Here is a 14,864-nt window from a genome sequence, read left to right as displayed (position 1 = left end):
TAGAGTTTCGGGGGTGGCAAGTTTGTCCACACAGAAGGGTAGGGGAGGAGGACACTGCATCCTTGGATGCTGGAGGACTGCAAATTGGGCTGATCATCTGTAAAGACTGGCCACACATTAATGGAACACAAGCTAGGTAACATGGATCAGAGATGAACCTACCCCGGAGTGGTGTAACTTTAGGCTGCCAAGTGATAATGTGTGGACACTCCAGGGGTTAAGAGCTCCAGCAGCTCCCTAAAATTAGTGTGTGACAAGGCCCATAGTCTAGAGCTTACTATGAATGCCAGACTACCCCTGTGTTTTAATCTAGTCTGAAATATAGGCACAATGTGAAACTCTAGACAAATGACTCAATCTTCCCATGTATTTAGAGGTGCACCAATACATCGGTCCATATTGTATCGGCACCAATAAAAGGAAAATTGACATTATTGGCAATCGGCTTTTTTTGGCTGATGTGGCCAATAATGAAACCGATAAATGCCACATGCATGTGCGCAGTTACAGCATGCACACGGCCGGGACTGCAGCCTGGCAGCAAGGAAAGCAGCATCCGGCTGGTAAGTCTGTGCGAGGGAAGAGGCATGGGGGCAGGAAGGGGCATGTGGGGGGCAGACTGAGGCCCCCAAGGTGAGGGAGGGAGTGGGGCTGAGGCTGGGGCAGGTGTTGCTTATCTGGGATATGGAAGTGTGTGGGATGGAGCTGCAGGCGGCTTGTCTACAGGGCGTGGGGGGTGCAGGGAGGCTCCCACCCCTGTGCAGACCCCGGGGGAAGGCATGAGTGGCACATGCCCCCCAGATCTGTGCATAGGGCAGGAACAAGAGCAGGCAGCCTGCTCCAGGCCTGGGGCTGTGCCAGCCTCTTCCCAGCAGGGGGGCTAAACCAGGGCTGCACTAAGGGCAGGTTGGGGTGGAGCGGGTGGCAGCACTGGGAAGGGGCTACGGGGACACTACAGCAATTCTGGGGTTGCTGTAGCCCCCTCGCCCCCTATCCCAGTGCCACGCCCCACCTGACCTGAGTGCAGCCTCAGCTCAGTACCCCGCCATGAAGAGGCTGGCACATTCCCCAGCCCTGAGTGTGCAGCGGACAGCCTGCTCTCGCCCTGTGCACAGGTCCAGGGGGCATTTGCCCTCCATGCCTCCCTCTGGGTGCGCACAGAGGTGGGAGCCATCCTCCCCTCCCCTGGACAAGCTGCCTGTGGCTCCATCCCGCACCCCGCCCTGGCTAGGCAGCAGCTGCCTCTGCCCTAGCTCCACTCTCTCCCTCACTATGGTGGCCTCAATCTGCACCCCCCAACATACAGACTTTTCTTCCGCCATGCCCCTTCCCCCCCAGCAGACTTACCAGCCGGGTGCTGCTCTCCACGCTGCCAGGCTGCATATTGGCAATCAGATCAGTATCGGCCAATATGGCTGGTCAATAATTAGTCATCGGTATTGGCCCAAAAAATCTTTATCAGTGCACCCCTACATTTATTCATTAGCAACTTTATATCAAGTTAATATAAGATTGTGATGACATGTAGAATAATACAACCATATCAATAAATCATGCAATCTCCCCAGCTCCTCCAAAATGAGTAGGATTGGGCTGGGTTGGGTCAATACTTAGATAACCTACAAGGGCTGACGAGATGCTATGAAAAATGGCATTAGTGACTGGCAACACATGGATATTCTTCCCTCTGAACAAGAAACAGCTCAGCATGTTGCTGCAGAAACCTGGGCTGCCATCTTTCAGATAATGTCATCCAAATGCTTTTGGTTTAGTCATGAAAATGCCTATGCATCAATCTGTAAGAGCCTGGTTGCTGGCCCAAATCCTGAGCAAGTTCCAGTACAGATCTGCCTCCCAAAATATGATCCTTCTGTTAATGCTGGACACTAACTTTTTTCTCTTCCTATACCAAACACCCATGTGGTGATGTAACTATAGCATAGTTTAAAAAAAAAAAACAAACAGTTTGAATGGGCAAGAAAAACCATGGGAAAGTTCATGAGGTTGGTCCACAGTGTGGCTCATATGCGAGAGACAGATTGATCAAACATCCTATTATATTTTTTACTCTACTAAGGTTTAGTCATGACAGCTTCTCAAAACATTTACTTTTCAGTGAAACTCCAGATCCTTTGCTGGGCTCAGCTGATGCTATCTCCCTGACTGCCTGACCTGTCCTGGGCTGCATTAGTTGTTTGTGGACACTGACTGGGCACATCATATTCCAGCCATACTGCTTTCATATGCTGACGCATTCCCTCTGCATCTCTTGACTAGTGCAAAAGGAATACAGCAGGTCAGGGAAGCTGTACCATGCTTTGTAAACCAGCTGCTGTACAATTTCCTCATGAAAGCAGTAATAAAAAAAACAGCAGGTCAGAGAAACTGTCTCTACAATTTATAAACTGCCTATAGTAAGAGTCTCTTGTGCAACAAGTCATCAAACTAAAAGCCCAGCATGAGACCCCAGAATCTCATAGGAAAAGCACAAGTTATCAGTACACAACAACAAAATGAGGGACTAATCAGCTTTCACTTACCTACTGTGATGAAGTTTGCAGATAGGAAATGGCAACAGTTTCCATCCACAAGTGGCAGGTCTTCTGCTTGAGCTGGATCCCTTGGCATGGCTTTTGCATAGGGCAGAGACATTGTGGGCTGTCAGAAACTGCCTATTCAGAACGTCCACTCTGACCCACACCAATTATTTCAGATTGGAAGCTGACAATATAGCTGCCTAAAAAATTCAGCCCCAATGATAAAACAATCTCTGGAAGTCCAGAATTTGGGATGTTTTTTCTGGTTTCTTCTAAAGCCATATAAAATCTCCTCTTTGGTATGGTAAACCAACTATCCCATAGCCAGAAGACTCCTACTGACACCTCCAATTTGTGTTCAGGAATAAATGTTCAGTCACTGCTGCTAAAGTAAAATGACCACTGTCTTCAGTCTTGATGTAGCGAATGCCTTAGCCTTTGCATTTCCTGCAGGCATTAAAGCGATGGGACTTAAAATTGAGTGTATCCTCCCAGCATTTCCTGCATGTTGCACACCTAGAAAAGAAAACATTTTTTTAAAGATGGAAATTACACCAGCTAGGGTGTTATAGAGAACAAAACTTACAACAGTGCCATAGTTAATTGTATATGGTGGTCAAATCTCTGCATCTGCTTACACCTATGGGCTAAACTAATCACAGTTATGCAGATATACTGCTAAAGAAATGCCTCCCATGCACAGATGGGAGCCAAAGCAGGGTCCCAATGCCTTGTGACATGTCATATAAGTAACATCATTTATAGAGCATCTAAGTGGAAGCAGGGAAGGACTGATTCTGCCAGCTTCAAGTTCTGTAAAGATCAGCTTCCTCTCATTGCCGTAGCAGTTTAACATTACGTATACTTGAACAGCAATCATTTTTCAGGAGTCAGAGCTTGCAGCAGTCCCTGATGGGCACAAGATAGCTGTATACACCATCTGCTGTGGCATTTGTTTACTTATCAAGAAACATCACTCTCTCATAGCTTTCACATCCCTTTTCTCCTCTTACCTACTGTCACCAGTCTCCATACCTGTGCATCCCCTCCCTCCCGTCTCTTAACACACTATCCCTTTCCCACAGGCTGCAAGAGACGTGGCTTTCTAAATCCTGCACGTCTCTGGGACCTCTTTCTGCGAAAGGGATCCAAGAGCTGGTTCCAAAGCAAAGATCAGAAATGGCAGAACTCTGGGATTCTGCTTTAATGCTGCAACAGTTCAGTTCCAAAGGAGTTTCCGCCCGCTCATAATTACAAGTTGAGCCATGAAACCTTGTCCCAGCACGTCTTGTTGTGAAAGGAGAGATCCGGTTTGAAGTTAACATTAGAACAAAATGCCAATGAGGCATCACTACCAACTTTTCAGAAGATGAGGGACTAGGGCGTTTTGTTTGTGGCAAAAGAAATCTGATTAAAATGGCGTCCCTTTTACAGCAAATACTACTTAAAAGGGAGAGGCCTTTTTTCCCCCTTTCTGTCTTGCCACTCTCCCTTCAGGGAAAAAAAGTGTGCCAGTCAGCAAAATAATCCCCAAACAATGAGCTAAATTCACAGGCTTTCAGATATGGGATGCCAGGGCTTAGCAGCATTCAAGCAGTGGGAACTTAACACAAATGATGCCATAACATTTTATACACCCAGGCGAGATGGGATCTAAGCAGAGACTAGGCCACCCCTTGACTCTGGAATCACTTCACCCAGGAGCACAGCTGAATGAATTTTATTTGGCAACCAACTTACTGGCCAAAAATGCAGTTTCAGGGGAACTGAAACCCTCCACAAATTCAGGCTGAATTTGACAAACCGTTTTAATCAAAACATGGAGTCTGTTTCAAGCCTGGATGAAATTTCATAAAAGCTGTTTTTAAAAAGGATAAAACAAACATTTTAAAAAGTTAAAGACTGAACACAACATTTCATTCAACCTGAATGCAAACAGTTTTTTATTTCTTCATTTTGTCAAGAAAACTGAAAAAATTCTGGTTTGGGTCACATTTTTCCCCATATTTTGGTTTGATGAGAAAACTGAACGATCAGCTCTTCACACAGTTCTGCTTGGAAGTTTCTTCCCAGAAGAGGGAAAGGAGAGATCAAGGCCAAGATCCTGGTATAATTAAACTAGTGTAATTGAGTATAATTATGATATACTCTTTGTATTCATTGCAACCAAATCCTTCTCTCCTTCAACTACAGAGCACATCTTATCTATACACAAACTGCCTCAGCTACAGACATCATCCTATAGATCAGAGGTGAGCAATGTTTTGGACAGAGTGCCAAAAACATCCACAACCTCGACTTGTAAAATGTTAGTGTGCTAGGGATGGATGGCGGGAGAGCCGTGAAGGGCCTGATCTTCGCTGTAGCAACACAGCCCCAGCCCCTTCCTCACCATCTGCCCAAAGGCACACATGCCGAGCAAAATGCCTTTGTGTGCTACGCTCTGGCCTGTGTGCCGGGGGTTCCCTATGCCTGCTATAGATGCATTGATGCCCCCTCCAAACTCTTCTATGATGCTAGGAGAAAGGATAACTACATCAGCCAGACTCATCTTTCTTCACACATGCACAAGTTTATAGCTATTGTTTTTCCTGCACTTGCAATAAGGCTGTGTAATATTAAGCCAGGCAAGGAACAGCCAGTGAGGGTAGTATCCAAAAGATCCCTTGGGACAGCAGGGATGGCTATGAAAATAGTAGCCCGCTCAGGTGGGCAGCAAGCCAGTTGTATATCTGTAAGCTCTATGGGATAAGGAACAAATTTCTGCTCTGTGTGTGCTGTGTAGTAGGGTCCATCCCTGACTGCAGACTGTCCACAAGACACACTGAGCCCCAGAGCCATCCGTAACCAGCTCCCTTGATGGCCATTCTACTAGCCAAATGAAAGGGTTCTAGAAAATGAACCCCCTCCTGTGCCTCCTTATACTCAGGTCAAGTCCCTCCTGGTCAAGGCGAAGCACAATGTATCAAGCAATATGGAGAACTTACTCAGCACTCAGTGGCTGTGGCTGTTTGGAAGCTAGTCTCAAAGTTACTCATCTCCACTGTTCAGGGCTTCTCTAAAAGGGGTTTAGCACACCAGCATTCACTAGCACTAACCTCACCTAACAGATGCTCGGACTTTCCTCCATGCACACTGAGCTTCCATCTCTCTTTTTAACGTATTATTGGTCAATTTTGATCTTTGGTTTCCTTTCTTTGTATTCAAGGATAGGAACTTTCTGCAAGCTTCTACTTGTACCCTAACAAATATCCCTAGCTACATCTTTTAGCAAACATAAGAACAGAAAAGACTAAACATAAAGCCTGCCTCCCTCCCCCACTCCCTGCCTGACCAGCCCTCTGTAACGGCATTTCTGGAGTGCTCCAGAATCCCAAGCAGCTGATGAAGAGGTGGTCAAAGAAAGAAGGACATTGTCTCTGCCTCTCAGTGTGGGAGGTACAGGAAAAAGCAGCGCCTAACCCCTGTACATGCCTGTTTCAGCAACGCAGATCCCAGAAGAGGGAGGACAATGTGAATCCCCTTTCAATTCAAACTACCATACATCAAAATATACATCCCCATGTAACAAACGCACCAATTTCCTTCCTGTTTAACAGGTTCCTTGTGATCTTTCCCTTATGTCTGTATCCACCTGCTGTCTCGTTTTATACCCAGATTGTAAGCTGGGGCGAGAGCAGTCTTTTGTTATCTGTTTGTATGGCTCCTAGCACCAAGGACACTGATGGCTTACATGTGCTATTGAAACAGAAATAAGAAGAAAACCTCAACAATGGAGCCATGTTAGCTATCACGCACAAAGGGAAACAGAGCTGTGGCAGAATTAAATAGAGCAGCCAAAAAAGCCATAAACTGAAACTGCACATGCTAATCAGACAACTGGAGATGTCAATGGCTAGAAATGCAGTTGTTATAACTCAGCATACAAAAATTAAGCAAGCAAAAAAAAAAAAGCCAGAATCCATATATGAAGCTGTCACCCTATCTTCACTTCAGATCTAGGAATTATATTACATATGGTACTTATCACACTGACTAATGGTCCTATCCATATCCTGCTCTTGCTGAAATTAAAGGGCATTCTTTACCCATCATTGGGCATATAAAGCCTCTGTAAGGAGAATAAAGCTTCCAATATCTGTTAATGGCATCACCTTATCCAGTAATAATGATATCATCAAAATATGTGAATGCTATACAGTAAAACAGATGCCCTTAGGTAATGTTAACAGTATTTACTCTAGGCTACACTCTTACTTCCTTACATTTATTTGCACTCAGTCCTTAGTTGGGCGCACTTCCATGAAGCCTGTGAGTTTTGGGATGTAATCCTGGGTCAGGATCTCTGTCCATGTTGCTCTTGCTTCATGCAGTCTTATGTTTTGGAAAGTGACACCAGCTTGCTCCTTCTGTAGTTTCTCTCCCCACTTCAGTGGTCATCTCCAGAGATATGCTGAGCCACACACAGAGCACTGTGCAGGCAAGTAACCAACAAAGGTAAATAAAACATGGAAAGAGGAGAAACTGCTGGCCCGTGTTAAGAAAAATGCCTGTTTTTCCTTCAGGGGAGGTGGATCTGGATCTGCTCTAACAGAGCTTTGTGACTGCTTGCGCTCTAGTGGAGCTGCTCATGATTTACATTGGTGTGAGTGAGAGGAGAGAGGCATTGGAAGTTTCTTTGATCCTTAGGGAAGAATGAAAAGCATGGGTCAAAAGGTGCCTGCAGAGTTCAGCCAAGATGTTTTTGCTCCTTGTCTTTTACAACATGGAAGTATCAGTTAAAAACGCCATAAGAGCATTTAATTGCCTTTCTAGAAGAGTGCTGTCATGCCGCTCTGCACACGCATAACACAACAAGGACCTGTGCTAAAATAGGGGCACTGTCTCAGAGCAGATAAGTTAATTTGACTGCTTCAGCATTTACGTAACTTCTCCTCCTAGCCCACTAAGCATGACACTTTACACCAACCAGGTGCAAAATGCCACTGCTGTGGTATATCTACACCACAGGTTTATCCTCAGATTCATCCAGGAAGCCACAATTCCTGGGAGCACAGGAAATGCTTAAAAATGAGTCAGAATCTGTCTACTCACCCTTCACACAGTTGACCTGGGTGGCAACTGCTTTGCCAAACACTCCTGTTTGCTTTAGAACTGAAGAGACCTTCTGTTGCATTTCCTTTCCAGGAAATTCAATCACTGTGGCTGACTGCATACAAAGCAGCCTTCCCAACAAAGCAAGGCAAGAGCCAGTGGCCAGATCCTCAGCTGGTGTAAACTGTCATATCTCCAATTTAAAAAAAAGGAGCTATAGGATTCTACAGCAAATGAGGATGTGGCTGGATAGATGTGTAGTGCAAGGGACTCATCAGCCCATACCACTCAACCACCATCACACTGATCCCAGGTTCTTGATATGGGCTCCAGGTCCCCAAGCTTGCTGGAGTTGTAACAAAGCCAGGCAAGCATGTCTGAACACAGTACCCAGTCGCTCTAGCTCCAGGTTTGAGGCAAGGGATCCTCACAGAAGGCTTTATAATGCATCTTTAATGAGTGTAACAGAATGTAAATAGTGAGCAATTTGCTGACCTGAGTTGAAACCCAGGGGCCAAAAGTTCCATGGAACTGACGCTTCAACATTTACACAAGAGAGGAGACTGTGTCCCAGGTAACTGTATCATAAAACTCCAGCCACGTTTGCATCCCACATTGCCATTTGCTGCATTGATACAGTATCTAGCACAATGACAGCCCTATATGGTTGGCCTCCAAATGCTCTTGCAACATGCATATTAAATAATTTTAATTCCCAAAACACATACAGCAATGGAAGAAGTAGCAGATTCCTACATACCATCCCTGCCAGCCTGGACTAGAGAGGTCACTACTGAGAGGAAAAGAAATGTTAAGTCTCCAGAGCCGTTCTGTCACCGTTTCTTGGTTCAGAATACTAAGAGTGGTCCGCAACACTGGGAAGTATTATGTGCTTTATTTTATGCCGGCACTTAACACCCATTGGATTACTACACAGGAGTTAAGCATATGCATAATAAATGCTGCTCTTGCAAGAGGATGCTTTCTTGAACTGGGGTCTACAGTTACATTTTAATGACAAGGGCTTTTTTTACACTGAGAAAATGATCCACCAGCTCATTTGACACTAGCCAAAAAACAGCCAGCAGAGAGTAGCCAATTCTGATCGTGTCCATGTGAGCAGCATTTGAACGGGTAACTCATGTTTTGGGCCATAACCTACTATATCATCTCCTACCCAGCAGTCTCTGTGAAGAGAATGGGACAGAAATCGCAAAGGCAGGATATACAGCCCTGCAAGATGAAAGAACTATCCCAATACCAATCCCCTTGCCATTGTTTTGATCACTACAGTATTTAAAGTCTCACTTGAAAAAGGACATATTTTTGTGTTTAGACAATGTTGTCTAAAAGCATTCACATCAGCTTTGATTTCCTTCCCAGAGTAAATACAATAGCTTCAGTGGATGATAAGCACAACAACAGGAAAAAAAAATCACAGAAACAAGACATTAGGTTAAGTTGAATAATTTGATCAAGAAGCTGATCAAAAAAGGAAGAAAGATCAAAAAAGTGACACCAAAGGAAGGGAAAAAAAGACATACTTTAAAGCATTAGCAACTCAGATTTGGGGTTTGCTTCTAACCTCAGATGCTGTTCCTCATGACATGCTGTTCACTTTAAAGAATGCAAATTCATTTGCTGGGCAATTCCAAGCAAGATAATATACAGGTCTGGGCAAGTATTTCACATCCAAAGCAACTGCAGAAGGAAAGCAGGCTGTTTTAGTAATCTGGAACGAATGGGTAAATCCACACCTTAGGGCGTGATGTAGCATTCCATTTTTTCTGGGGACAGCCGGTACACAAACAGGCACCAGACAGAGCTATGTGTCAAAACAATTTGGCTAAACATAAAATAGGGAACAAAGCTAATGGAAAAGATGACACTAGAGTCTCTCTCTGCCAGACTGGACAATCTGCCCATGGAGAACGCTTGCAAATCTTAGCAGATCTTACATCTAGAACTAGAAGGGCATGTCTACACACCAGGATAGCCTTACATTTTTGATCAATGATATAATTGAACATTCCTGCCTTGAGGAAAGAGATGTAAAATGTGTTATTAAGCCCTAAGATTATTTACTCTAATCTTAAAATTGGTTATACACATTAGTTTATATAGTAGGAATTTTACCACTGCTTTATAACTCTAAATTTATAATTGCAGAACTTTTCAGAAAATGAACACAGGAAAGAGCCTGTGCAGAAGCCACTCCTTTTTGCAGCATCCTGTCTTTTTTCCTGCTTATCCTGCATTGCCAGGAGGCTCCTTGGTGTCAGAAGCTCTACTTGTAAGACAAGTCACAGACACATGTGAAACCTGGAACTGATGGCACATTGCAGCATCTCATGCAAAAGAAATTTTTAATTTTTTAATTTTAACAGAAGCACACATTCCTCAGCAGCAAGGAGATCATAACCCTTACATGAGAAGATCTTATGGAAAGAAAGGCCCAGGAAGCTGGCTGACAAGCCAAATGTTGTCTAGTAGCTCAGCTCAGGCAGCACTTTAAAGCTGCAGGATGCAGAAATAAAATTCCAGGAGAGGGGATACTTTTTCTCCTCTGAGACCTCCAACAAATTCAAGACAAGCACCCTTCTGAAAACCAGAATCAGGTTATCAGTTACGCCCAGGGAAACCTACAGTTATTCCACAGATAAGAAAAGGAGTCCCTAAATGATAGGACAGACTGCATGCCAGGGAAAAAAAGGAGTCAATCAAGAAGTACAATCTCAGGAGGTACCATCGCAGGCACTTGAAATGCAGCTACAACCCTGCCCATGCACCCCATACAATCTGGCCCTATATGTATAATATCCTGAAGATGAGCAAGGACTATGTATGAAAATGGGGCCCTGACCTGAAGACTCCACAATATGGGAAGGCAATACATGAGTCTAGGTGAGAAGAGAAATGAAGAAGGGTCTAAAGTATCATTTTTAAGAACAATTTTTCTGGTTTATGAAAACTTAACCTTTGCCCATTTGTAATGCTGCTGTTCACAAGTTAATGCCAAAGTCTGGAAGTTAACTGATCCCACAACACAACCCCGGGGGAGGGGAGGGCAAGGGAGGGAGGGGCTAGAGAACAAAAGGAAGAAAAATCAATCCACACCATTATCCAGCCTCCGTTAACCATTGTCTCATGCACATTGGCAAATAAAAGCAAAAAGGCCACAGTTCCATCCCTAAATGGCTCGGTTCTTCTGGCTTTTCCCAGGAATCTTAAAAGTGGAGGTTCTCCCTAACATGCTCTTGTCTACCTGCCATCAGCAGTACAGGCAGTGACCACTACACGACAATGATATGTATAAGGGAAATAATAAGCCACTTTAAGGCTGGCTGAACAAAAATGGGTCTGATGTCATTTGAACAATCTGAATATGGTTAGTAGCCTCTGTTGTCCTCAAACAGCTGGACCAAGCAAAAGTCCCTACCTCTGGAATCTCTGGTAATAGTAGTGGGGATATGGTTTACAGCAGAGCTGTTCCAATTCCATCCATCAACTTCATAGTAACCATTATCTCCTGAATTGTAAGCAACAGTCTGTTCCAGCAAGTCAATAAATACCATCCACTCATGCTTGAGACAGTGGAAGTAAGGGGCACTCAGCATTTTGTTTAGAGGCACCCAATAGCTGCCTGGTTCCAATACAGTATGCATGAAGATCAGGGAGAACACAGGAAAATAAATGAATCTTGCAACTAAGTGTTAACCCTTCTTTATAATTAGGTACCTTGGGGGTGCAAATATTTTTATCTACTGAAAAACTCATCTGACTCAACTACAACAACAATTTTTTTTCTGCATTGTTCCAGTAATTTTTCAGCACCCACAGTCAGTGTAATTATCCCTTAATTGTATCATTAGGCCATACACTAAGATGTGAAATTCTGCAGCAGAAAAAAAGTACAGTCAGGTCTGGGCAATTTGAAGACTCAATTAAATCAAATCCAAACCTCCCAGGTAGATGCAGATAGATCTAAAGCGATTGGAGGTTTAAACAAGACTGTACTTCCAACATGACTGTAATGATCGTAACTTCCCAAAACAAACAGCTTGATGCTCTAAAATCTAAAAAGAAAGAATGCAAGCATGCCTGAAGTACTTTCATGTGTGCATGTTCTCTCTGCTTATTTGGCCTATTTTAGAGAACTAGAAAGGGGTGAAACTTGGTCAGAATGTGTCAGGTATAGCCAGCCAGATACTAACAAGACTAGTTCTGAACAGAAATGCTCACTGAAGAAGATCAAATACACACATGCAGCACTGACCTTCCTCCACCACCAAATATCCAGCTGTCCTGGGGAATATACAGACATGTCATTTTAAGTAGAGAATTAACACCTGAGATTTAAAATCCAACAGGCAGTCCAGAGAAAGGGAGCACAGAGTTCCAGGACCACCAGGCTGTTCTTGATTGGCGCTATGAATAGTTCAGCCAGTTATTTGGCTAGACTATGTAGTCCCATCCCCAAAAGTTCTGCAAAGATTGCTCTAGTGCAAAGAAATACCTAGGACAAGAAACTCAAAGGTCCTGTAAACATTAGAAAGTGATTCACTGACAAGATACCACAGCGTGATGCACAATATCAACTTCAATGCACAAGGCAGACATGGTTTGCCACCTGGGAGAAGGCCTGCCAGAATAATGGGGCATGGTTTAAATGTACAGCCAGGCTGAGCAAGCAATTCCAAGAGCCGATGTCAGCCAACAGTCTACGTGCAAGAGGAAAAAAATAGCTTGCACGTCTATGACACTTTCCATGGCAGGATCTCACAGGGCTACCACCACCAAGCACCTACAGTCCTGTCATAGGCTAAGATAATTCCTTTCTCTGACCCTGATTGCCTACCTATAAGTATCAACATAATATTTCTCTACCTCATACTGGAAGTTATTGGAAGGCTTAATACCTTAAAATCCATGGTTAACTTTTAGCTTCTAAATGAAAGGTAATATAAACACAAAGAGCAGCATTTAAGGTCTGACTCTTCTGCCATCTTCTCACAGAATAGAGGCCAAGCACAGAAGGCTTCAAAACTGGAGACTCCAAAAATACTGTGACCTCCTGGTGATGGGGCAAGGAGAAAGAGGACACAGAGAGAATGCTGTGTCTGTTACAAAACTTAAACAATTTCTGTACCACCTAGAGTGACTTGCACTGATCATGGATTGACAGACTTGGGAACAAAGCTATTTTTACGAAGAGCATGGTGAGCTTTTAGATCGGTGGCATAACTCTATTAGGCAAGCTCTTTGAGTGGGTCTCAGTGATTTTAGTCATGCTGTAGTGGTGCCTTAAGCATCTTAGGAGTTATCTATTTACAGTGTTATTAGCTCCAAATGTCACACACACGCTAAATAGATCAACATCTAAGCTCTTATGATAAAGGGCCTAGTAGCTGGATCATTGAGTGAAGACTCTTCAGGCTCTGCAGTTTGATTTCCATGTCCAACAGACACCTTCAGAAAAGGCAGAGGGTAAATGAGGTTCTAGACAGTATTTCTGCATGCACATTCTTCCACTTGCTTATCTTTTCCCACTGCCACAGGCTATTTCAACAGCACCTCCTTCCTTGACTGCACAGGAAGGGAGCTCAGACAGAGGATTTTGCTCTGACCAGCATTTTGTGGGTATGACTGAGTTATGCTTTTTATTCATTGCCCCTCAAGAGGCAAGGTAGCTAATGCTTTGTATGCAGCAAAATGACAAAATGTAAATGTAGCCACAAGCCAGCAAAGACAGGCTCAGCTTCACCAGTGTTTTCGCTTGCTCAGAACTGTATACAGGGGCCTGAGCATTTTAACATTCCTTCCCTGTGGGCCAGAGCCAATGCTATAGGCATGAATTAAAGCCTTTCTGTATTAGGCACATAACCTTACTAATAGGTGGAATTAACGCAGCTTTGTTGAAACTGCTAGAAATACACAGCAAAACTGAGCCTATAAGAATGACTGCTGCAGCACATCACAAAACCCACTCAGAAATTTTCTTGTGAAAACCTCTGCTGTTTTGTTAAACTAGCTGGAGCTGGAGGATGGCTATTTTAAGGAATGATCACCAAAACTTCTCAGATCACTATGTCCCTGGATTTTTAAACAAAACTATCTGTGCCAGTGGAAGCCTTCACCCAAGACTTCATATTAGCTAGAAAAAGTCTCTTAAAAAACAGAACTGAATCTGAGCAAGTACACACCTTACCTTTCAACTTCAGCTTGCACTCTCCCTTTTCAAGAGACAAATCCAGGGAGGGATTTGCCTCACTCTGGTGGGGGACCAATGCACACAAGCTTTGATAAAGATTTTCCTAGTTGGGATGCACCCAATCCCCACAACAAAGGACCTACAGAGTTAAAAACACAGTCTCAACGTTTCAAGCAGGAGCCTGCTTTTGCCCAAATCCCCACCCCATATCCATAGTCATGTTAAATGATCACCAGCCTGGCATACTACAAGAAATTAATATGAGAGGCAAGGATATCTTACAGTGATGGTCAGATGGCCAACTATGCAGTTAGCATAAGGTTGGATAAGTTTTCAAAAGCTAAACATTCTTCATTAGGTCTCCATGAAATTCATGGCTACATCTAGGCAGAGTCTCAGACTCCCTAAACCTGAAGAAGGGCGACTGTGCCCAAAAGCTTGCTAAGAACTTTTTTCCAACTACTCAGTTGGTCAAATAAAAGATACCACATCTGCTCAAAGAACCTTGCCTGCCTATGTCCTTAGACCAACATGGCTACAACCAAAAAGCCTGGCTACATCTAGGAGCTTCATAGCAATAGATGAAACATCCTTCTGCTCCAAAGTTCAAGTTCCTACTTCCTGAACTAAAGAATATTCTTTAGCTGTTGACAGCCTAGGATCTCAGACACACAGCTGATGAATGCTCATTTTATCCAGTAAAAGGTTCCAGAGTACACAGCCATAAATTAATGTGTTCATTTTAAGAAAGGGGAATTTTTAAACAGGGCCAGCCCACAAAATGCCAAAGTACAGTTCTATCTCATTCCATGGCCCTTAAGCATGGACCCTGGTCCTTTGCTATTCAATAAAATAAACGAGTAATTACTCTAGCAACTTCTCTCATGCAGCATCTGCTAGGACTGTCAGGTCAAGAAAAGAGCAGAGGGATGATACTTGATGTTCTGTCAGGCAGAGCCCCTGAAGTAGAGGGGAGAATTGCTTGCTGCAAGGTTTAACCAGAAACAAAACCATCTGACAAG

At 43.8% G+C, this 14,864-nt stretch overlaps 1 protein-coding gene across 1 annotated transcript in view; it reads right to left on the bottom strand.

Moving 5' to 3' along the window:
* The window catches only part of PLCH2 (phospholipase C eta 2), a 373,398-nt gene that overhangs the window by 328,745 nt on the left and 29,789 nt on the right, over nucleotides 1-14,864 (bottom strand). The window contains exon 3 of the mRNA XM_059716700.1: nucleotides 2,541-3,053. Coding sequence (XP_059572683.1) covers nucleotides 2,541-2,652 — 112 coding nt within the window. The 5' untranslated portion in view covers nucleotides 2,653-3,053. The remainder of the gene's footprint in view (nucleotides 1-2,540; nucleotides 3,054-14,864) is intronic.

The sequence above is a fragment of the Alligator mississippiensis genome, chromosome 13 (genome assembly GCF_030867095.1).
Source record: "Alligator mississippiensis isolate rAllMis1 chromosome 13, rAllMis1, whole genome shotgun sequence".
In the NCBI taxonomy this organism is placed as follows: domain Eukaryota; kingdom Metazoa; phylum Chordata; order Crocodylia; family Alligatoridae; genus Alligator; species Alligator mississippiensis.
The sequence above is the reverse complement of the archived record's forward strand: the minus strand, read 5'-3'. Positions and strand labels throughout refer to the sequence as shown.